Source organism: Felis catus, chromosome B1, assembly GCF_018350175.1.
Source record: "Felis catus isolate Fca126 chromosome B1, F.catus_Fca126_mat1.0, whole genome shotgun sequence".
NCBI lineage: Eukaryota > Metazoa > Chordata > Mammalia > Carnivora > Felidae > Felis > Felis catus.
In genome coordinates this window covers 119,668,013-119,693,940 of record NC_058371.1, presented here as the reverse complement: position 1 = coordinate 119,693,940, position 25,928 = coordinate 119,668,013, and the positions used below count along the sequence as shown (strand labels likewise).

The 25,928-nt window shown below is 39.6% G+C and overlaps 1 protein-coding gene across 3 annotated transcripts in view; it reads right to left on the bottom strand.

Moving 5' to 3' along the window:
* Window positions 1-25,928, bottom strand: part of SLC39A8 (solute carrier family 39 member 8) — an 80,036-nt gene that overhangs the window by 42,667 nt on the left and 11,441 nt on the right. For all 3 annotated transcript variants that reach the window (XM_006930941.5, XM_023252908.2, XM_019829164.3), the window contains exons 3-5: window positions 9,841-10,003; window positions 1,655-1,824; window positions 441-563 (exon numbers count right to left, since the gene is read on the bottom strand). In XM_006930941.5, the coding sequence (XP_006931003.3) occupies window positions 441-563; window positions 1,655-1,824; window positions 9,841-10,003 (456 nt within the window). The remainder of the gene's footprint in view (window positions 1-440; window positions 564-1,654; window positions 1,825-9,840; window positions 10,004-25,928) is intronic.

Below are 25,928 nucleotides of genomic sequence, written 5' to 3'. Positions count from 1 at the left end.
AGGAAACATGGTACCTCACACATCCAAGAAAGCAGGGAGTCTAGTGCTTTTTACTTGTAAGAGAAAATCTGTATGACTATTCAATATGTAATCTTTTTAGATTTATAAATGTATCTTCATTTATTAGATTTTGTTTTTTCTGTTTGTTCATGTTAGGGTACATATGCCTCCTTATTTTGATGAACATGAACAAATACAAATTGTGCACATTTTTTGACATTTAATTGTTGGTACTCATTCCAAATTCCACCGTATGAATCAAGTGTTCCTCTTACCCTTATTAATATATGGACTCTTTTCTTTCTCCTCACATTCACCAGCTTAAAAACTGAGTAGTTCATAGAATTATAAGGATAAAATTCCTGCCTTTATATGCCTATACAGCTATTAAGTAGATGTAGGGGGTCAAACATCATATATTTTAAATAAAGTCCATTTACCTGACCATACGCCTTTAATAACATCTTAAGCACTCTTTCAAAAAAGAAAAGTACGTAAAAGCCACCAAACACAGCAACCGCCTTCTCAACATAGTTGTCACTTTTGGGATTGAATCCAAAAGCCTAAGAGAGAAAAAAGTTCAGGTAAAACTAAGTACTTTAACTTGATTTTTAGAAAATGATACCAAAATTTTTCAGTATACAATTTTTACCAAAGTTCTAAGTCCATCTTCAGATGAGGTAATATTGGGAAATACCCACAAAAATTACAAAACAAAAACTCTGAAATTTAAGTAACCAAACTGTAAGAAATCACACAGTGGTCTTATAACCAAAATTCTGTTAATTAAAGACCCAGAATATCTTCTAGTTTCTTGGCTATGTCCTTCAGAAACATTTGCCTTGAGAGAGGAATTTTTAGTAGTAAAGAAGAAGCACTGATTCTCATCTTTATAGATAATATTAGATCTGGGTAATAAAAAAAATGAGACATTGACAATCCATTTTCTCTTAAAAGTAATGTATTTGTCCATCATATCCAGACTCAAATTTTTAAAGCAAACATGGCAAAGCCACTTGGATTACTGTTTTCCCAAGAGAGACCTTTTTAAACCTAGAGGGTCCTGGTAGGTCCTAAAGAGATAAAAAACTCAAGGGCTGAGCCCAAGAAAGATTTTCACACACACACACACACACACACACACACACACACACACGAGAATGAAATAATCCACTGTCTAAAGGACACAGGGCAAGAGCTGGAGTTTCAAACTATAAAGAATCGAGGTGTTCCTAAGAGACGAGAAACACAAACTTAAGTAAAAGCTATAGTAAATATATAAGGACATTTTGTGGTATATCTTCAGTAAGTTTGACATTGCATGCTCTTTAGAAAAATCAATAAATAATAAAAGTATGTGGAAAAATTAAAGCTGCCAAATGCAAGACAAAAAAAGTTTTAAGGCCCTCAGAGGTGTCCCAATGCTGTCTGGGCACGTCCTGGTGGCTAGCCTCCTAGAATATTAATTTTATCTCCAACTCTGACATCTCCTGTAGCTTGAGACAAGCTTTTTCTTCTGCTGTGATTCAGCTTTGTCTCATCCAACACTATCAACCAGACCATAAAATGCTGTGAGAATTATGGAGCCTTAAAATGTACAAAGTGCTGAAACATTTAAAAGAAACAATTATTCACAAAGAGCCAACATCCTTACCTCTGGAATAAGCTGGAAAATGGCATTTGAAAATAGAGTCCCAATAGCCAGACCCACAAAAAATGTCAAAATCTTAGGGAAGTAAGATTTCTTTATCAATGGGGTCAAAACCAATCCGAGGAGAGATGCCAGATTAATGATGGTCACTGACAGGAATCCATATCCCCAAACTGTAGATGAGAGGAAAAGAGTAGCAATTAATCAAAGCAAAGGGGTCAAAAATGAGGTCTTACTGTACATTAAGTTTGAAACCACTTGTTTCTTCAAAAGCTCGAATCAGATATCTTCTGTAAAACAAGATCTTCTCAATGAAAATTATACAGAAAGCTGTCAACATTACTATAGAATAATAAATATTCATAGTTACAGTGCTTAAGCCTTCATCAGCCCTTAAGCACCCTTCTGGGCTCAAAGAACGTTATAGCTTGGGGGGGGGGGGATCTGGACAAGGACAACATCTAGAATAATGACAAACCGTGTGAGGCCCACAGGCTCCAAGTCACCTACTTTCATCTGTAGCTTGAAGCCTGGTTTAAAATTTACCCTTTCAGAGCACCTGGGTGGCTCAGTCAGTTAAGCATCTGACTTCAGCTCAGGTCATGATCTCACAGTTCCTGAGTTCAAGCCCTGCTTTAGATGAGCACGAGCCCCGCATTGGGTGAGCACCCCATAGGTGAGCCCTGCCTCTCTCTCTCTCTCTCTCTCTCCCTCCCCCTCTCCCTTTCCCTCTCCCTCTCCTTTTCTCTCTCTGCCCCTCATGGGATTCTCCCTCCCTCCCTCTCTCTCTCTCTGCCCCTCACTCACTTGCACCCTCTCTTTCTCAATAAATAAATAAATAAAACTATTGAATCTTTAAAATAAAATAAAAGAAAAGAAAAGAAAATGGAGTCTTTCAGAGGAATATAGAGGCAGTGTGACTTTCAGGGAAAAGGTTCAAGGTGATAGGTGGAGGGTAGGGGTGGAAATGGGTGGGTACATGTAGCTTCAAAGTGACCATAGTTGCTGACACTGAGCTTGTCATAATCACTTGTCTGCAGGTGCCTGTGGAGAGCACCTCCTTGGAAAGACAGCACCTGGGCCCTCCAGCTGGGGCCTCCGGGACCCGGACTCAGCCAAGTGCAGTGAGCACTCAGGAGGGCAGCACATGGGAGCCAGAGAGAAGCTGCATTGCACAACTGGCCCTGCCAACCTCAGAGTAAGGTGAAAATATCTTATAAAGTAAAGACTCTGGTGACAGAAGGAGATGACGCGTCTTTGACCTCTATCTCTAAGGCCTGGTACCCAATAGGTGCTTAATAAATGTTGCCTACGATGAAATGAACGAATGTGATCAGCTAATGGCATATGTGACCTCAATTTCCTCCAGATTATCCTAGAGGGGTTGGTTTCAGGACACACTCAGAGTGCAGGTGAAGAGTGCTGTGTGACCCCAGGACAGTCACAGATGGCAGTGCAGGCTGACATACAAATGGGCCCCTGGAACTGTGCGACACGTGGCTTTGCCTATGCCTCACACGCTGTGCACAAAGGACAACATGAAAGGTTAGAAAGCTGCCTCTGCATTGCCACTTCTATAAAATGCGGAGAAAGCATTTTTAAATGTTAGACCTCTTTTCTCACCGACACCCTCAGTAGAGTACCATAGTAACACCTAATGCTTATGAGTGTTCACCATTGCCAGGTACTAAGCCAAGAAACTGACATGTATTAATTAATTTAATCCTCACAAAACCCTGTGAGGTAAGTACTCCTATTACCTCCTTCAAACAGTTGAGGAAACCAAACCATATGGAGTTCAGATGAGCTGCCTGAGTCATGCAGATGGCAAGCCGAATTTTGAGCCCAGGGAGTCTGGCCCCAGGACCAACATGTTTTAGCAATATGCTTCCTTACTCCTGTGAAGGTATTCTAATTTTTAACAGACCAAGGAACTGAACAAAGCTGTAAAAATTTTACATTGTGCTTCCTAAATACAAGATTGCTCACCATTATTCTGGTTCAAGTGATTCTACCTACAAACAATCTTCGCAAATGTTTATGGAGCCTACGATATAGACCAAACCATGGTTCCTGCCAACGAGAAACATGGATCTTCTGCTTGTGGAACTGGGAAATGGTGTAGGCACAGACACACACAAAGCAATACAAGTTAGTTTGTACGGCATACCAAATGAAATGAACAGAAAATAAATGTTACTGTTACCACAAGACTCATCACAGCACTGACCATGACTTTATCTTCTCCAGATGCTTTCCTATCGGTTCCAGACCCCTGACCAGGCCCTGCAAAGTCATCTCATCGGAACTACAAAGGCCCACCTCATTCCCATTTACTACCTTATCACCTAACACAAGCTACCTACTCTCCTTAGACTTTCCACGTGGAGAAAGCTCTCCGTCCCATATCTCCCGCCGTGGTATATTGATGTGTGGTTCCCCTTAATACAAATAGCCTTCTACCCTTCACAAGCCTGTATGCATGCATTCATTCAACAAACATTTATAATCTCATTGGGTAAACAGGAAAGACACATGCTGAAACTAAAATAAAAATGCACAGTTTTTGAGTACCAAACTAAGGCAAAAACCACATACACATACTAAACACATCACCTTCCCCTGAGAAATCTGTGATTTCCATAGATAGCACAAATGTTAGGATCAATTTCAATTTCTCACCCCAAGCAGTCCATTTCATACATGATTGACGACCAAACTCTATCAATTTTTCTTGAGGCCTCTCTCACTCCAACTTCTCCATCCTCATTGCCAGTGCCTTGAGTTGAGGCCCTCAGCCTCTCTTACTTCCTCTTCTGATGCATTATGAGTCTTCTGTCTGGTCTTCCTCCCCTACTTGACATGGCCTCCAGACTTACATCGTAAAACACAACTGGTCATCTCGTGCCCCTATTCAAAACTGCTGTTCATAAACTGACTCCCCCACAACTTCTCCAGTGTTATTTACATGCTTCTCAACATGGCCTTTATGCTAACACAATGCTTTCCAAGTAAGGAATTACCTTTACTTGTGGTTGTTTACCTGAAAACATCCTTCTATCTTTCATTGCCTAAGAAACTCACACAAGTTTCTCTAAGCCAACTGCAAAACCTCTTCTATGAAACTTTCCTAGCTCCTCCAGGCAGCTATCCCGATGGCTCTTTGATTAAAGATAATTGGGCCATATACCATATCGTGTGTGCTAAAGTAGTTTTATCACTTTTATATTTGTCTACACGATACAAATTAAGACATTTTCAAGGAGATGAGCTATGTTTTTTCATCCTTAGTGCCTAAAGTATTGCCCAGAAAATAGCACACATTCTTTAATGAATGAACTAGTGAATGTCATGTTTCATGACATACAAATTTCATGACATTCATTCACATACAGCCCAGAACTTTTGCCAAAAAAAAAAAAAATGCCTATTTAATCTTTCCAACCTTAGTTACTATTGTATATATTTATCAGAATTACTTGGGGAAGTTGGGGGGTATGAATCATCATCTTCTAAGCATACTACATAACTTCCTCTTCTTGTATTGTCAGGACATTATTGAAGAAAAAAAATCCATTCATCCACTCAACTGGGGCACCAAAGAATAAATTACTATAAGAAAGTTACTTGGCCCTCTCCACATGTACAAAGGACTCCCTCTAATGATCTGATTCAAAGAGGATCCTTTCTCTCTCTTCTTAGTGAACCCTGAAAGATTTTGATAAATTTCCAAGGAAAATTAGTAACAATAGCTAACATTTATTGAAAGACCACTATTTGTTAAGATTCTTCTAAAAATTGCATCTACTCTAACTCATTTAATTCTCCTATTTCATAGAATTTTTACAAAAATAAAATAAGCCAGTTAATGTTGTCCCTAGTATATATAGTAAGCCTCCAGTACATGTCCTTATAATTTAAAAAATGATAAATTAGTTAGTAGACCACCATATAAATTTCAGTTCATTTAGCTCATTGTTATATAAAGAACTAGGAGTGAGGAGCCCTGTGCTCTCATCCTTCCTCAGATATCCTACCTGGAGGAAGCCATTCAACATCTCTGGAGCTTAACTTATGTTACCGATTCTACTACAGAATTGGACAATGTGATCTCCAGGGATGTGCGAGTAAAATTCTATTGTTCTTACTTATTATTTGCGTTAAATAGCATCTTGTGACCTTATCAAAAAAATGCACCAATTTTGGATCATTTTAAATTATTGTTAAAACAATTAATCTATCTCCTCAAGAATTTGATTTACTATCAGTTCATGGTATTCATCAATAAGAGCTTAGAAAAGCACCTGAAAGGCAATTTCAAAATCACAAAATATGAGGTCTCTGATAAATGAGAATATTTTATCTTCCCACTGAAACATCAGTGTAAACATATGTATAAAATTCTTATATCACGACTCCTTTGGATTAGTTTTATTTTGGGTTTTTCATTTTTTGAATGAGCTCAGAATTGACTCTACATTAGGTAAACAGTTACATCAAGAATCAAGTGCATTTCATTACTTAAAAGAATAGGCTTACACAAGAAGCACGGAATGGAGTGAACCTATGAACAAATTTATACGAGGAATGAATACAGACTTCCTTCTCTGTGCCAGGCACTGTTCTAGGCACTTGCATATATTAACTCATTTGATACCCCCAACAATTCTAGAAGGAAGGTAGTATAATTATTTCCATTTTATAGATGAGATGTCTGAGGCACAGAGATATTAAATAAATTGCTCAACACAGAAGCACACATAGTTGCACTAAAATAAAACAAGACAGTGCACCAAATAAAGGCAATATACTGTCAAATTAAACTCTACCAGTTACCCTAATTCTCCAGAAATTTTTCTCTATCTTCTCCCACCCCATCCCACCCACTCCAGCCCCATTTCAATTCCTAAGATTATGTACACCCTAAGAGCCAGTTTTGTCTTTCTTGGGCCTCTGTCCAAATATTTGGTGCCTGCCTAATCTTGTAACTTAGAACTATTGATTTTCCATTTTATGACTTTGTAGTGTTGACCCTGGAATCCCCTCACTTCCTGCTTCCCAATTCCCTGTTCCTACCTCCTGGTTCCTAAGATAGAGGAAACCTGGGAATTAGGGCTAAAAACACTTTTGAATGCAGTCACTAACATGCAGAGTAGAGGACTTGCTTTTTCTGAAGTTTCATCTCCTATACCCAGATTTATGTACATGGTGGATATATTTTATTTAACAGACATATATATAGTGCCTAAGCAAATGCTATATTATATTCTACGTGCTTTACAAATATTATTTAATCTTTATAGCAACACTATAAGAAAGGTACTGTTTTAGATAAGAAAACTGAGGCAGAAAGGCATAGTCATGTGCCCAAAACAGCTGGAAAGTTACAGAGCTGGGATTTGAGTCCAGGTGGACTGGCTTCAGAATCTATGTTTTTATGATGTTACGGTATTATTAAAAGTTAATATACAAAGCACTCCTGAATTTGCTTTTGAACACAAAATGCAAATTATATTAGACAAACTTGTAAAAATACAAACATATTCCTATTTAGTATATAATCTAGGAAAAATATTTGCTTAAACAATTCGCTGTGAAATTATTGTTATTCACAAAATTGCTAATTATATTCACAAAGTATATTTGGGGCCTTTACATGAATGTAAATACAGAATATAGAAGAGAACATGGATCATGAAGCTGAGACAGCTGGGTTTGAAAAAGGCTCTATCACGTGCAAGTTGTGTACTCTTGAGCAAATGACTTTATACTCTACACACATACGTTTCCTTGGCCGTAAAATGGGAGCAGTAGTTCCCACGTCGTATACTTGAATGAAGATTAAATGAGTTAACATAGGTCAAGTGTTTGGAACAGCACTCACCCACATAGTAAATACTGCGTAACAGTCGACTATTATCATTATTTTTGCCATTGTTACCACTCTTGTTACTAAGATAGAGAGAGATCAAAGTACATACATATTCACAAAGGAATAAATCAGTGGCATCAGCACTTCCTTTGTTGAGGTGTCCCTTTTCTTCTCTATCTTCTCTCTCTTTATATTCTTTTATACTCAAGTTAGATGTGCTCACTCAGACCAGTGGCTTCAAATGCCACCTCTAAGATGACAAATTTCTAGCCTTGACCTGGTGTCTGAACACCAAATGTGTGCATGTCACTGACTACTGTACAACTTTCCTTGATGGTCTACATCAGTGTCTCACACTGATCATGTGAAAAATTATACCCAATCCTCACCACTTGCTTCCTCCATAAGAAACTGCTGCTCCCAGTTTTCTCTATCCTAGGAAATGGCACAAACATCTCTCCAGCTTCTGTGGTTCAAATCTTGACTCATCTTTCCCAACCCCCACATCTAATCCAGAAGCAAATCCATTTTAGCACAGTTTCCAAAATCCATCGTGGATCTGATCACTGCTCCCTTCTTCCTCTCCCATCTCAGCCCAAGTCCCCATCATCCTTAGCACCAACCCTGGGAAACTGCCTCCTGACTAATTCCCTTGCATCCACTCATACCACATTACAATTTATTCTTCAAACCGCAGGTAGAATAATCTTGTACAAATCCAAACAAAATCATGTCACTCCCCCATTTATAACCCTACAGTGTCTTCATACCACATTCAGAGCAAAACCCAGTCAATTTACTGCATTCTACACGGCCCAAGGCATCATTTCCTTCCAGTCTCCCTCTTGCTTCCTATGCTCCAGACACACAGGCTTTCTTGCAGTTCCTTACACACGCCAAGCTCATTGTCAAGCTTATGGTGACTGTTCCCTTGACCAAGAATGTTCTTTTTCCAGAGAACATCTTGCTGTGGTCCTCTCCTTACCTTCAGTCAGGACCCTGCTCAAATGTAATCTCATCAGAAAGGCCTTCTCTGATGTATTGAAAATCACACTCACTCACTATCTCCTTCTATCCCTTACCTACTTAATTTCTTCATGGCATTTATCACTCTGAAATTACATTACTTATTTGCTTGTTTGTATAAATGTTTATTATTTCTCTTCTCCATTATACTGTAAGCCCTGAAAGGGCAGGAAATTTTTCTTCTTTGCTACTGAATCCTCAATGCCCAGAACAGCATTTGGCACGTCATTCAAAAAACATTTATTGGGGCACCTGGGTGGCTCAGTCAGTTAAGTGTCCGACTTCAGCTCAGGCCATGATCTCATGGTTTGTGGGTTTTGGCCCCATGTCGGGCTCTGTGCTGACAGCTCGGAGCCTGGAGCCTGCTTTGGATTCTGTGTCTCCCTCTCTCTCTCTGCCCCTACCCCACTCGCGCCCTCTGTCTCTCAAAAATAAATAAACATTAAAAAAAATTAAAATAAAAACATTTATTGAATGAACAATGTAAAAAAAAAGAGAATTAAAATATCCATGGGGGTCAGGCTAATGATTTGAGGGTACCAAGAAATTGCACATAGCTGGAAAACAGACCCATGGAAGAAATAATTTTATTTGGAAAAGAATTCTTCTACATGGTTAAGTAGGTGAACTATATGGTAAGCATGCACTTGTTTTCTCGGATTTTAGAATTTCTTTGCAGCAGGTTGTTCCTTTGAAATGCAGTACGTATGGCAATACTATTACAGGCACTTAAAGAAGAGTCACTGGCATTTTCTTTTGTTAATGAAAATTAAAACAGTCATAACTCGTAACCTTAGTATTTAATCTAAATGGGATATTCCTTTATCCCTTTACTGAAAATTACAGATAAATTGATAAGCTTTTAAATAATAAGATAAGCACAAGGTAAGGGAAATCACCTTATCAGTTATGAGCCAAATAGTTAACATACAATCCAACAAGTACAGTATAAGGCATCTATTGTTTAAAATCAAGAATTGAGTTTTACACAGTTTTTAAGTGGTACCAAGTATAACTCTGACTCCACAAATGTTTTATAAAGTTTTTAATTGGTACCAAATATAACTTTGACTCCACAAATAGAAGAGCACAACTTATGAAGCTTAAATGAGTTCTAATTATTCTTATTCTAAACACTTTCAGAATATAAGCATTTTACCAACAGCTTCTAGGTAGATTAAATAAAAGCAATAAAGCAGAGAAAGAAGCATGTTGATTTAATTTCAAACTAGCCTATAGGCTTCTCAAACAAACAGGAGAAGAAGAAAAAAAAAAAAAACTTCCAACATACCTTCCGAAATATTTGGTTTTGTTTTGTGTTTGGGCCGATCCTCACAAGGATGAAAGTTCAGTTGTTGTAAGACTGCTGGACAGATGACAGAGAAGTTGGAGCTGCTTATCTGGGTAGTATTTGAAAAGCCATGAAGGGAAAAGATCTCTTCAGCTGATAGACACTGAAACAGGAGAAACAGAGTAAACATATGTGTTAGCATAGTAAAAGCATGCAAGCAAAGATACTCTAAGGAGACCCAGGATATTTTATCTAGATACACAGCCCAAACTTTACACAGAAGCCCTATAATTTTAAAACAGCCCACAACTCTTTAAACCTAGAAACAAGAAAAAGATAGCAAAACAAGGGGGGAAAAAAACTCTTCTTGTCTACCTATAGCAGCCAAAAAGGTAAGAACTAGTTTGGGGATTTCCAAGGACTTTAAAAATATTAAAAGTGGACCAACAGGTTTCAAATGAAAAGCTTTAAAACTATTCTATATTCTCAATCTCCCCTCTCTGTTTTTCTTTAGATAGGATGGATATTTTGGGTAGGCGATTGGGGTAGCTCTCTGCAACGTTTCTTGTAGTCAAACACCTGCCTCCTTTACAGTTTCTTAGTTAAGAAACTCATCCATGCTCCTAGACAGCAATATAATCCCAATACACAAAAGTTGTTTTAAAGCATATCTTTAGTACATATGGTAGTTTGCTAAAATATGTATTGTTCTCACTGATAGCGGGTAGCTGTTCTATACTATATAAAGTTTTAAAAATAGTGCTAGGCTGCATAGAAATTCATTAACTATCAATGAGGAATAAAATCTGCATTAGGAAAAAAATTCTTTATGAAAATAACTTTTTAAAGGTATCATTTTACTTACTCTTTACTCTTAGGCATATTTTAACTGTAAACTATAGTCCACATACTTGCATTACCAGGAATATAAAAGAAAGTAAATGTGTTACTATTGTTAATAATTGTTGTAAGAATTATAGAGTGTGAAAAATATCCATTCACTCAAACAGAAGAGTCTATCTTTAATAAGTACAATTGAGAAAAGTTCTTTACATGCTTCAGCCAATATTCAAACTAAGACCTTAGCTTTGTACTATAGTCTAGACTCTGTTCTCCCAAAATTCACATATTGAAGCCCTAACTCTTAATATAATATTTAAAGTTGGGGCTTTTGAGCCCCACGTTGGGCTCTGTGCTGACAGCTCAAGGCCTGGAGCCTGCTTTGGATTCTCTCTCTCTCTCTCTCTCTCTCTCTCTCTCTCTGCCCCTTCCCTGCTCACAATGTGTCTCTCTCTGTCTCTCAAAAATAAATAAACTTGAAAGAAAGAAAGAAAGAAAGAAGAAAAGAAAAAAGAAAGAAAGAAAGAAAGAAAGAAAGAAAGAGAAAAGAAAAGAAAAAAGAAAGGAAAAAAGAAAGAAAGAAAGACAGAAAGAAAGAAAGACAGAAAGAAAGAAAGAAAGAAAGACAGACAGAAAGAAAGAAAGAAAGAAAGAAAGAAAGAAAGAAAAAAAAGAAAGAAAAAAGAAAGAAAGAGAAAGAAAGAAAAAGAAAGAAAGAAAGAAAGAAAGAAAGAAAGAAAGAAAGAAAGAAAGAAAGAAAGAAAGAAAGAAAGAAAGAAAGAAAAGAAAGAAAAAGAAAGAAAGAAAGAAAGAAAGAAAGAAAGAAAGAAAGAAAGAAAGAAAGTTGGGGCCTTTGGGAGATAATTAAGGTTAGATGAGGTCATGAGCCTGGTGTCTTAGTCCAGCTAGATTAGTGGTCTTAAAGAAACCAGAGACCTTGCTTGCCCTCTCTCCACCATGTGAGTAGACAGCCAGAAGGCAGCCATTTGCAATCCAAAGACAGAGCCCTTACCAGACAGAGGCCCTTCTGACACCTCAGTTTTGGACTTGCAGTCTCCAGAACTGTAAGAAAACTAACCTCTTTTTTTCTTTAATTTTTTTAATGTTTATTTGTTTTTGAGAGAAAGAAAGACACACAGAGTGCAAGTGGGGGAGGGTCAGAGAGAGAAAGAGACACAGAATCCGAAGCAGGCTCCAGGCTCTGAGCTGTCAGCACAGAACCCGATGTGGGGCTCGAACCCACGAACAGTGGGATCATGACCTGAGCCAAAGTCGGACACTTAACCAACTGAGCCACCCAGCGCCCCAGAAAACTAACTTCTATTGTTCAAGCTATCCAGTTTATGGTAGTCTGTTATGGCAGCCCAAACTGATCAACAATCTATGAATGGTATTTGACAACTCAAAAGTTGATGTGAATTGTTTGACCATGAAGCCCTTTCCTTCACAATAGAAATAATGCCACTAAAAATGTAAGATGTGAGTATGAGGATATTACTACTAAGTATTAAGAAATCATGAAAAAACATCAAATATACCAAGATGTATGCAGCTATCAAAACTAAAACTGCAATTGCCTTAAAGAAAATGCACATTTGGACTTCTGTTTTGTTTTTTTACTGCCTAAGTACGTGCCTAAGTCTGTTCCTTGTTCAACCCATGACAATGGGTTTGGCTTCATGACAATGATAGCTGTGTGCCATCCCTAGAACAGGGGGTACCAACGCAACGTTCTGTTAGCAGTCTTCCCTTAGGCAGAGATGAGGGGGGTAATAAACTAATGCAGGGAGAAAATAGCTCTATAGGAGGAAGGAAAGTGGGAATACTTTGTTCGTTACCATGAAACCACCCAGGAGCAAAATTCCTAGCCTCAAAAATTAGATTTCATGTGGTTAAACTGCATGATTCCAGGACTAAATGTGGGTAATAGCATAAACCGAAGACAGCACTGTTTCCCCACAAGAAGTCTTCACCTACTTGGACTTCAAGTTCCTCTAAGTATGAAATAGGATGAAAAGGGAAGCCGCCCATAGATAATTTCCAAAGTCTTCTCAGAATTAGCATCCTAGACTTCCTAAAACTTGATGACTGTTAGGCAGTTCTTTTCAGGCTCAAATTGTGACTCATTAGTGGGTCAGAAAATCCACTTACAAGGTCACAGTCAGCATTTTGTAAGCAGGCAAAAACTGTAATAGAAACCATGGAGTGTATCACTCATAACAAGATATTATTTAGTGACACTTTTGCTTCAGTTACACATTATACAAACCATGTATATGTACACTGGATCACAATGTCACATTCACTTTTTTACAGTAAATGACAGTTAACAGTTTGAAAATCACTACCCTCAAAAATGCGTTAATTGCCCACCGTGCATCATTAAAGACACTCTCCTACATACAGTTAGAAAAAAATAGCGCAGCCGAAGGACTACAATAGTGTAAGACAGCTTAAAGTCTTGCTGGTCTGTGCAGTGTCTGTGTAGAAATTTGGGGGGGCAGGTGGTCATGGATAATCACACTTTGACAGTAGCAACTACTCAATCCCCGAAAGAACGAGGAGGTGGAGAGATAACAAAACTCTAGGCCTTGCCTAACCAAGAAACACTCTTCACTATAGACAACACACTGATAGTTACCAGAGGGGTGAGGGTGGGGGGTGGTGGGTGAAATGGGTGATGGGGATTAAGGAGTGGACCTGTTGTGATGAGTACTGAGTGTTGCATGGAAGGGTTGAATCACTAAATTGTAAACCTGAAACTAACATCACACTGTATGTTAACTAACGGAAATTTAAAGAAAAACTTAAATAAAAAAAAAAAAAAAACACAACTCTAGGCCTTGCCTTATAATGAGAACGAGGACAGAGTACTAGCAGAACCCTAGCAGTGTGGCAAAACTGAATTAATGGCAGGCCTGATTTATTTAAAATAGCTATCTACCGGCAAGTAGGATGCAAATAACTTTACACAACCGCCTATTTGGCTTTACAATCTAGATTTCCATAATGCTTTGATTTAACAAAGTTGAACCTGAAACAAAGAAAGCAGTTGTCTAAGAAAGGGCGGTGTTTCCCAGAGCAGGGATAAACAGGATGAGAGCCCAATGCCAGAGCAGTGAGGTGACAACAGAACTGGTTGAACCGTTAAGGAAGGTCAAACATCCTCTCAAACACACCCCTTCACCTCCAAAACAAACAATGAATAAATTATGAAAGCAGCGGGAGGCACCAGGGCTCTTCATAGAACAATCCAGGATGATGAGCCTGAATCGTACGCATCTTGATAAAACTTCCTGAGCTTTTTTGCCATCTTGCTTTACATTTATGCACTGAGCTTTCCTCCTTGGCATCTATTTGTTTTTACAACACCGCTATTGTCAAGGGGAGCACCGGAAGCTCGCCGGCCCTTTGAGCTTTGTGCTATCAGAGGCAAACTCCAACCACCTGCCACCCTAACGTTCAGTGGGTTGACTTGTTTTCTCAAAGCATTTTCTCCAATTTTTTTTTTTAACTCCTTTGGTCTCTTGGCCACATGAAGGCGATCTCAAACGGGTCTTATTCAGATGAAGCACCCAAGTAAGGAAGATGTAGAGGTAAAGGGGTTTAGATGCATATCATAAACGAGATCTCAAATTATATCCAGAATCATTTAACCAAATAGTTCCATGCATTTCTTCTTCTATTTCCCCTACTCCTTCTTCCTCACCAATTCTGGCTAGACAGAAATTTTTGGGTTTGGTTTCTTTTTGTTGGTGTGTTTTTTTGTGGGTTTTTTTTTTTTTGGCGGGGGGGGGGTTGTTCGTTTCTTTGTTTTGTTTTGTTTTGTTTTTGCATCTTTTGCAGGACACATCTTTGTGGAAATGCTGATGCAGGGAGGGACAGGGACAGGGTTGAATGATTAGGGCACTTCCTCCCCAACATTTTGTACAGTTAAAACTTGCTAATAATAAATGCCAACGAGTTAGGCAAGATTTGAAATCACACAGCATAGATAATGACACAGGCCCTGTACTTGGCTAAACTTTGGTCAGGCTCCTCTAATCCTTTGAGGCCTCTGCCTTGCATCCATTCTCACAGGGTCTGCATTGTCCCATTTTAGCAAGAATCCTGCTAAAATCCTTGGGATCTGATCACTCCTGCCTGCCTTCAGTAAGGATCCTATTAAGTAGGATCCTCCTCCTCCCCAAATCCCTAGGATCCTCCTCCTCCCCAAATCCCTAATGTTTCCTCTTAGTAATTTTCCATTCCTTGACCCCACCTTGCTCCTTGGTTATAAATCACCACTTGTCCATGATGTATTTGGAAATGAGCCCAGTTCTACACTGAGGTCCCTTCTCCCTTATTGCAACAGTTCTTGAATACAATCTGTTTTTATAGCTTCAACTACTGTTGTACTATATTACAAGTATAACAACCATGTAATTGTACTACATGTTGCATAAATTATTTTCTTCATTTAACAAAATTTCTAGAATCATAGAAGTCTGGGTATAATACCGATGGGAGAAGAGGAAGGTGGGGGAAGTTGAAGTTTGACAACCAAGAAAGAAATAACACAAAGGTAAGTCCTAACACCCTCCATTAAGAAATCTAATAATTGTGGCAGAAATAAATCACACACCAATGTTTATAAAACCTGAGAAAAAGTGATAAATTCATGAGACACAGTGATAAAGAGCTAGGATGTTCCCGTAAGGGAGAAATGATAGGCAGAGGAAACAGTCAAAAACAACTCTGAGGTTAGGCCTTTGAGAAAGTAGACAGCGGCTGTTGCCACAGATGTGACTGGGGGACGTAGGAAAAGAAATACATTTGGGAGGGTGGTGGCCAGTTTGGTTTGAGACATTTTAAGTTATAAGGCCTGTGAAATACCAGATGGAAATGATGAGTGAGCTTTTTCCAAGAAAGGTAGAGGCCAGAGATAAGGACGTGACTGTCTTCCGTGAGGAGATAAGAGCATGGGGGGGGGGGGGGGGGGGGGGGGCGAGCGACAGAGTTCAGAAAGAAGAGAAAAGCTTTGGAGTTTAGGAACACATATATAATTTGTGCAAAAGCAGAAGGAGAAACCAGAGAACAAGAAAGAGCGAGAAAAGCCCAAAACATAAGAAGTCCTCTAGGCCAGTAAAATGTAGTGAATGCCTGTTGTTTTTGCCTGCTTGAGATCCCCATCATCCAGTAATAGACCATCTTCCTGCCACGGGAGCCTCCTTCTATGTGATGTAGTTGGGGCTGATCAGAGAACATGTGACCCAGACCAGTCCACTGTCTCCTAGAGCTATTGAAAAAAATCTTTTTTGACTAGGATTGCTATGAGCCTGGGGTTCCCTTAGGCCACGTTTCCAGCATGTGAAAGAAGGTGAACTAATGCGTAGAGATGACAGGTTTCCAACACAGTTGCTAATCCCCTGGTTAGAGCTGTGCCTAAAGCTGGTTCTGCCCCTTGACTCTTCAGTGACCTGAGACAATGAATTCCCTTTGTGACTTAAGCTAATTAAAATTAAGGTTTTTTTTCACTTACAAATGAAAAACTACTGATTGATCTATAAAGTAATCATCCTAAAAGACATTTTTAAAGCTAGGAAATGAAGGGGCGCCTGGGTGGCTCAATCGGTTAAGCGTCCGACTTCGGTTAAGCGTCCGACTTCGGCTCAGGTCATGATCTCGCGGTCCGTGAGTTCAAGCCCCGTGTCGGGCTCTGTGCTGACAGCTCGGAGCCTGGAGCCTGTTTCAGATTCTGTGTCTCCCTCTCTCTCTCTGACCCTCCCCCGTTCATGCTCTGTCTCTCTCTCTGTCTCAAAAATAAAATAAACGTTAAAAAAAAAGAAAAAAAAAGGAAAAAAATAAAAATTAAATTAAAAAAAGCTAGGAAATGAAGCTATGTCCAGAACCTATGGGAAAACAAAACGATAAGCTTTTCCACTCCTTAAACCTTCTCCATTCTTCCTTTTCTCAACACATAGGCAGCTCTCTCTACTTGGCTGTCTCGTCAAATGGCACAGATTAAACAATAAAGAACAATAGGAACATCTGATCCTGTGCCCACTATGCCAAGGCTTTCACACCACACTGAAAGTGAAATATCATTCTATTCAAAAGTCACCCCAAAGATTATTTCAGATTCTGCTTTTCCATGAACTGTGCTTCTGTGGAAGCTGAACGGTTCACGAACCCAATCAGGACACTGCGCTAGTTGTGCCATGTTTTCTCTTATGAAGGTAAACGTAGGAAGAGGCAGCACTTTGTGATTCATTTAGACTCAATGACAGTCAAAGTTAGAATGAAACATCTAGTCCAGTTAGTTTTTTAGGATGTCAAGTAACTGAGCCACACAAACTTTAAATTTCATTACCAAGCCCCAAGGGAGCCCGAGGTAGAACTGGGATTAGAATCCAAGTCTGAGGAGCCTGTGTGGCTCAGTCAGTTGAACGTCCAACTATTGATTTTGGCTCAGGTCTTGACCCAGAGTTGTGGGATCGAGCCCCTGCATCAGGCTCTGCATTGAACATAAAGCCTGCTTGGGATTCTCTCTCTCCCTCTCACCCTCTGCCCCTCTTCCCAACTCACATGCATGCACACTCACTCTCTCTCCCTCTCTAAAATAAAATTAAAAAAAAAAAAAAAAAAGAATCCAAGTCTGAAAAAGAACCCTGTCTACCTCTTTTTCTTTTAGTGACTTCTCTACCCTGCCCTGCACTGCCACACCTGTTGTTTTACAGCAGGAACTACGGCTACCTTCTGGAATTTGCCGTGTATGTAGCTGAGATGAAAACCAAACAACTCCTCCTTCCCTTTACCCCAAGTGAATGACTCATCTCCCATTCTTTGAAGAGATGTGACAGGTAAGAGTCTGAATAAGAATCCATCCAAAATCTTCATCACTTCTACTCTCATCAAAGCCAATCGTACTTTTCCCTCACTGCCACTGGTGAATATTCATTCACCAAATACAGGTCGGTAACATTTTCTCTGGGCCAGGTGTTCTGATGGATGCTGAGAAAAAGACATGGTTCCATCTTCAATAAGCTCATCATTCAGTAGATAAAACATATATATACAAATGATACAGCTATAGTACAACGTGGGAAGGGGAATAGTAAAGATATATGCAAGGTATTATGAGGAAAGAGGTCTGGGAAGGCTTCTTGGAAGACTAGATACATGTGCTGAGTCTGAAATGCTAAGTCAGTGCGTTTGTTGGCTGGAGAGATAAGGTATGAGCCACAAAAACTTCCGTCGGCAGAAATCAGTAACACAAGTAAGTATGTGATTAGTTGGCAAATGAATTTTATAAGCAATAGTTATTATAGGAGTACTGAGAAGCACATAAAAGATATATGCTCAATCTATACCATTTCCTTTAATTCCCAGATCAATTACTAAAGTAGGCTATAGGAGAAATCTGGGATAAAGAAATGATACCTTAGAAAAGTAAGCTGTCCAAGATGAAACAACTCATAAATGTTAAAGACAGAATTCAAACCAATGTCTTCTTGCATTTTCTGACTTCTAAGCCAATACTCTTGCTGCAATAACCCTATGTTTTTTTGGCTGAACACTGAGAATGAGAAGAACACAAATAATGAAAGAGAGAACCATTTAGACCCTGGCAAGGAGTATATTTGTTGCCCCTAAAGTGACATGAGTCATAGAGTTAAATTACTCTTAGATCATATTTAGCGTTCTACCCAAGGAGAAACCTCGCGAACAATCAAACATCAACCAGGTTTTCTCACCACGGTGAGAATTAAGGAGGAAATGCAAGATGGCTGTGATTCTTTGCCCCTCAAATAGCCCTTCTACCGGTCACCCAAACAAGAATGTTGGGCACACTCACACAGCAGACAGCCCAGAACCTGGTACAATACCCTCAGCCACACATCCATGGTTGCTATATTGCCATGAGCTACTCTTGTAACAGGATCATCAAATCTGGAATACCTGGATGTGTGCCATTTTGAATGCTTTGCATCCGTGTTACTATTTTCAATTCCATGTTTTTGCAGCTCAAGCAGAGGAGTCACCAGGTTGGTTCATCCACCTCAGCTACCATCACATAACCATACGACTGTGAGACCAGCACGACTGGCCATAGATTGTTAGGAATGTATTGAGAGGAGGAAAAGGTGAAGATCCAAAATAATTATTTAATGGGAACAAAACCTCTGGAATCCTTGAGATCACATTTACCACGGTATTTACGAATGCTAATACTAACAATTTTGCTATTATATATATATATATATATATATATATATATATATATATATATATAAACATTGTGCGCCTGGCACACAGTAGGGCTCAGTAAATAACTTGTGGAATGAATGGATGAGTAAATGGATACACGAACCCCTCACTTGTCTTCACAGTATTTTTAAAAAGACAACTGCAAAACATTTTAAGTTCACAGTAGTAACCTAAAGAAAATTATGAAAAAACAAACAAGCCCAGACAGTGCGGTATACATTAGAGTGGTTCCAAGTGGCGACTAGCCAAAGCTCCCAAAAGAACAACTTAAATACTGAAATGTTGAAAAGGTGGTTTGAGTTTAACAACTGGGAGGCCCTTTCTGACCATGAAACAAGTGGACAGTACCTGTTCATCCTTTCAGGGGTAACTGCACAATGTCATGGAACCAGGGATTTCGATGCTCCACCCTGGCAGCAGGCATGTTCAAAGTCAGAGTGACTGAAAACACCACTTCCAGAGTTGCTGCTGATGCAATAATGGAACTACCAAGCCTTAGTCACAAGGAGCGTTGAGTACCTCTTCCAAACCCCCTTGGTATTGCTCAATATACATATGGCACTGAGTCACACTAAGCAACATTCTCTTGAACTTTTTCCCTCTTCATTTCCTCTTCAACGTCTTCTCAATACAATTTTACCAAGATAAAAGGGATTTTTTTCTAAGGTGTGCGCAAAGAACATTCTAGACACGTGATCTCTAGGTTCAAGAGGTGGCTAATTGAGCGATCCCAGCTCTGTTTTCCCGATTCATTTTTCCATCGTTCCCTCAACTCTTCTCACACCTCTTACTGAAGCCACTGGAGTGCTGATGCATTTCCACGCAGAATACACACATACACACACACACAAACACATGTGCGCACACGCGTTCACATTCACTCTCAAAACTGCTCCTAAAGAAGAGACATAAAGGGCCTTAGGTATATTATTTAAAGAAAATAGCTTGCTTTGTGATACATTGTTCGGGGAAATAATATTATCGTGAAACAGTATGTATCAAATGACATCATTCTATAAATAAGGTTCAATCCAATCTGGAAATGTATGCTTCAAAATATTAACAGTGTTTCTCTCTCGGTGATGAACTTATGGGTGATTTTTATTTTTTCCTCTCTGCTTCTCTATATTTGCCAAGTGTTAGACAATGTATGTGTATTCCTGTTCCAATTAGAAAAATAAAGTTAAATCATGGGGAGTTTCTTCAATCTCTTTTTCTAGGTTCCTCCAAACACAATTAAGACAAGCTGGAATTTTTTTTATTTTACTAGAGAAAAAGAAACTTTAAAAGCTACGATACACTTTTTAAAAGAGGTTTAAAGACTTCTGATTTTACCATCGCTGTTGACACATGTCTCAGACCTGTCCCATCCACATTCAGTTTCTCAAGGCGTCCTTGCCCCTGAAAGCTGGCATGGTATCAGAGCACAGACACTCAGTGTGGATTCTTGACCTTCTGACCCTGACCTGCCTCCAGCTAGCAGGAACCCCCCTACTTTCCATCACCTGTGAGGACAGCCTTCTCCCATTTGCTGCCAGGATCAAAAGGTCTTTGGGTCTTGCTGCTCACCAAGGGCCTTCCACTCGGCCCCTTCAGAGATAAGGTGTAGAAGATATGACTGCTCTCCAGTCAGGACTGGGGCAAATGTCACAAGGGTGAGCTCATCCTTCAAAGTCATCTCACCTCTGCATACAAGGAATGACTTAATCCACCCAGCCCCAATATTATGAAAAATCCTTTAGGACAGTAAGTCTCAAGACGTCATCCAGGCACCCCTACAGATTACCAAAACCCTTTCAGAGAATGTGTAAGGTAAAGCTTATTTTTATAATAATATCAAGACTGCATTTGCATTTTTTTTATGAGTGAACAATGGCTATTCCAGAAGCTATGTGACATATGTCATAACAAATTGAATACAGGAGCATATATCAGAATATACCTGTCTTCTAAGCCACATGTTAAAGAGATTTACAAAAATGTATGGGGCGCCTGGGTGGCGCAGTTGGTTAAGCGTCCGACTTCAGCCAGGTCACGATCTCACGGTCCGTGAGTTCGAGCCCCGCGTCGGGCTCTGGGCTGATGGCTCAGAGCCTGGAGCCTGTTTCTGATTCTGTGTCTCCCTCTCTCTCTGCCCCTCCCCCGTTCATGCTCTGTCTCTCTCTGTCCCAAAAATAAATAAAAAACGTTGAAAAAAATTTTTAAAAAAATGTAAAACAATGCCATTCTTCTCACTAATTTTTTGTCATGAAAAATACAATTATGTTTTCATTAAAAACTGCTAATATAGTCTGGGCTTATTAATGTTATTTTTAATATATTAAATATTTAAAATTCTTCTCAACATTAATTTCTATAATGGTATATATCAATAGATATAAACCACATATACTGAAGGTCTTTGGTGTTCTCAATAATTTTTAAGAGTACAAACTTGAGTCTGGCACATAAGACTGACACATAGGCCTCCAGAGACCACTTAATTGACAAGCTGGGAGCTTCTAATTGATCTTACCTAATATACCTCTCACCCTATTTATCCTACATCCCCATAAGATTGCTTCTATTGAAACACTGCCACTGTCACTCTTCTACTCAAACAGCTCCCCACACAAAAATAAAAAACTTTCCTTCTGCCAAGCATCTAAAGTCCTAACACGGAAGAACTTCAATTACCTGTCTCCAATCTTCCTACTGCCTTTACCATCCTCCAAAAGCATACTGGAACTCTCTATTCTGATTTATTTTATTTTATTTTTATTATTTTTTAATGTTTTTATTTATTTCTTGAGAAAGAGAAAGAGAGAGAGAGAGAGAGAGCACATGAGCAGAGGAGGGGCAGACAGAGAGGGAGACAGAGGATCCCAAGGGGCTCCGAGCTGTCAGCAGAGAGTCTGATGCAGGGCTTGAACCCACAAACCGTGAGATCATGACCTGAGCCGGAGGCAGACACTTAACTGACTGAGCCACTCAGGTGCCCCAAACTCTTTATTCTAAATAAAAGGTTTTTGGGGCGCCTGGGTGGCTCAGTCGGTTGAGCGTCCGACTTTGGCTCAGGTCACGATCTCACGGTCCGTGAGTTCGAGCCCCACGTCGGGCTCTGGGCTGATTGATGGCTCAGAGCCTGGAGCCTGCTTCCGATTCTGTGTCTCCCTCTCTCTCTGACCCTCCCCCGTTCATGCTCTGTCTCTGTCTCAAAAATAAATAAACGTTAAAAAAAAAAAAAAAGTTTTAACAAGTCTTGTATTGGGACTTTGCATGCCCCATGATCCTTACCTAGAATTCTGATACATATCCCTTCAAAGTATCCACCTCCTATCTGTCCTGACCTTTGGCCCCCACCTCCGCTGATTAATACTGCATGCTCACCAGACTCTTAACGCCCGTGGTATTTTTTGGTTAGCACTTACAGTGTGCTTCTTTGTATTATCATCTGTTCATGAAAATGGATATCTCTTTAGTAAGATCACATGAAGATCTCGAAAGGATAGATGTAGTCCTTTTATATCTTCTTCAACACCTAATAAGGCTTTGGACCATCTAAGACACTCAATTCATAACAATCACATATTTGACAGATTAAAGAAAGGGAGGATGGATTTAAAAAATTGGAAACTACTCGCACATAGTATCTGAGTATAATTCTGAGAAATACAACTCAATAACCTGAAAGTCATTTACCAGTTATTCACCTCTGAAGAGCCAAATTTTCCAATCATAAGTTTCTCTTCTCTGCTATGCCATGAAACTTTTCCGGAATCAGTTCGGTGTGGCCCTGATACTACAAATAAGCTATACTAACACCAACTTTTCCAACTTGCCCTAAGAACTATAACTATAAGCCATGGAGAAAATCCAAGTCTAAATGAGAAAAAAAAAATTTTTTTTACAAAATTCAGAAATTAGAAGAAATAAAAGCTTTATTATTTCCTTCTCTGATGCTATACAGGTTACACTTTAACATGCTATTTCTTTTATACTATTTTAAAAATTTGTCTGCACCAAATAAAGGAATTGCTAGTTTGCCTCGAATCAAATGAGACATTTAGGTTGATTTAAGAAGTTATTTTAGGGGCACCTGGGTGGCTCAGTTGGTTGGGCATCAGACTTCAGCTCAGGTCATGATCTCACGGTCTGTGAGTTCGAGCCCCGCGTCGGGCTCTGTGCTGACAGCTCAAAGCCTGGAGCCTGCAGCATATTCTGTGTCCCTCTCTTGCTCTGCTCCTCCCCCACTCATAGACTCTCTCTCTCTCTCTCTCTCTCTCTCTCTCTCTCTCTCTCTTTGACTCAAGAATAAATAAAACATAAATTTTTTTTTAAAAAAGTTATTTTAGTATGTTAGTATAAAATTTGGTGTTAAAATGTTGGAGCTATTCATTCATCCAACAAATATTTTCTGAATACCTACTAAATGCCGGATACTATGCTAGTTATAGAAAGAGAGAAAGTGATTGAAATGAACCCGATTCCTAAACTCCGAGGTCTTACAGACTATTGCAGGGCTTAGATATAAATATAAATAACTATAGTATGGCCTGGTAAGTGTTAGGGTGTGGAGAAAGGATAATTAACCCACCCAAAAGTATTGGGATTGTCAGAGGCTTCCAAGAGAAAGCAATTATCTAAGTTGAGATGTGAAGGAAAAAGGAGAAATAAGGTTGGAGAAATACAGGGGTAGGAATATATACTGCAGGGTCTTGAATATCAGGCGAATTAGATTTTATTCTAACAGTAATGAGAAGCCATTTAAGGAGGGTGCAAAGATCAAATTTGCATATTAGAGATGAAATCTGGCGGGACTGTGGAGCATAGGAAGGGACACAGGACAGGACTGGATGCAGTGGCAGCAAGAGAAACAGGGCAGACATGTATTGAGCACTTGCAGCATGCCGGGCACATGACAGAATGGCAAGATACAATAACTCATTTAATCTCCACAACAATCCCATAAAATAGGTAAAATTATCCCTATCAGACTAAAGAGAACCCTGGAGTTTAGAAAGATTGAGTCAGAACCATGTTGACCTTACTGTGACAGGACTTATGTGCATTTGCAATAAGGGGGGAGGGGTTTCAGGAATAACATCCAGTTTTTCAACTTAGTCAACCAACCAAGCAGATCAGCAGATGCTGATCACTGAGACTGGCAGAATGGAATTACCAGGAGGCTGTGATGGAGAAAGGGTAGAGTTGATGAGCTCCATCTGGATTAGGTTTAGACCTGCTGAGCTGGGGACGGGAGAGGACTGCACATCAATCGGCAACAGGATGTGCCAGGCTAAACCTCAAGAGAGAAATCTGGACCCAGCCAACCCCCTTAGGGAGCATCTACGAACAGGTGAAAACTTCAGTCGGAGGACAGATGGACATTATGTGGAGGGAGTGTGTAAAATCAAAAGGAAGAGGACTTGAGGTAGAACCCTGAGGAACATCAATACTTAAAAGACGAGCAAAGAACACTGAAATTGAAAAGAAGCAGAAAGAGAGGTAAGAAAATCAAAGCACACATAGTCACAGGCAAGGAAAGGGTGTGTTTCACCTGGGAAGCGCCCATTGTATTTAGCAGTAAGAAGGTTCTGGGTGATGTCCTGCAGAGTAATTTCATGAAAGCATTAGGGACAGAGCCCACAGTGTGCTGTGGAGTGACTGGAAGGTGAGAAAACGGAATGGCAATTCAAATATTTCCACTGGCCCATTATATACAGAAAGCAGTGCATAAACACCGTGAGATATTCAGGGAATTCACAGCACAGGGGCCCCAGTAACATAGCATCTGCCCAAAACCGGCACAGTGGAGAAGAAACAGGCATTCAGACTTGGAATGTCTGTTCTCCAAGACAAATCTGGATAGTTGGTGACTTTTGCCAAATGACTTATTTGTGTCTCAGTTTCTGGGCAAACTGGTATGTCTTAATTCTCCCCCAATACTGTTTTGAGTGTCTAATGCCAATAATCAGAAAATAACATTGCAAGTTTGAAAAATAGCTGTGAAGGAATTAACATCAGGTTTTAGAGCTAGCCCTGACTGTTGCAGAGACAACTTCAGCGGGGAAAAATAATAATAATAAATTTTTTTTGTTTTCTGAACAAGAGTAATATCAGCAGAGAACACCTTCCTGCTTCAAACGATTGTACAGTTCCCAGTGACTTCAAGAAGCTCGCATCAATTCTACCTTGACATCCAGGCACAAAGATGAAAGTAGGGGACACTTGACATTTCGGAAAATCAAGCAGCTCGTCCGTGGGATGATATTCTTCAGCACGAGGAACAAAATGGAAAGAGCATAGGTTTTGAAGTCCAGTGCCTCTGGAAAAGAATCCTCACTCTGCCACTTCTGAGCTCTGACTCTGAGTGACGTATTTATCCTAGCTAAGACTGGCTTTCCTCATGGGAATACCTAGAACTCTTATCCTGTGAGATTAGGAGGGTTAATGGGATGACGTATAAGGAAGTACTGAGCACAGTGCCTGGCACATGATAAGTACTCCATAAATGTTAACCTCATTCCTATTAGAACACAACCTACTTCCTCTCCTAGAGTGAAGGTCCTACCCAGAATATTTCTTTAACTGGCATTCATCCCACGATTAAGAATAGAGCCGGGGCGCCTGGGTGGCTCAGTCGGTTGGGCGTCCTACTTCAGCTCAGGTCATGATATCGCAGTTTGTGACTTCAAGCCCCGCGTCGGGCTCTGTGCTGACAGCTCAGAGTCTGGAGCCTGTTTCAGATTCTGTGTCTCCTCCTCTCTCTGCCCCTCCCATGCTTGTGCTCTGTCTCTGTCTCTCAATAACAAAGAAACGTTAAAAAAAAAATTTTTTTTTAAATAGAGTCAATGTGTAGCTTTTCTTATTAAGGTGTGTAGGTGAAGTAAGCAAAGACTATCCCTAAATTCTGAGATCTCTGCTCCTAAAGAAAATGGTAGAGCATCATGATTTGATATATAAATTCAATTGCCTGGTATCATCAATAGCATGCATTCCTTAACAAAAGAGGCTGT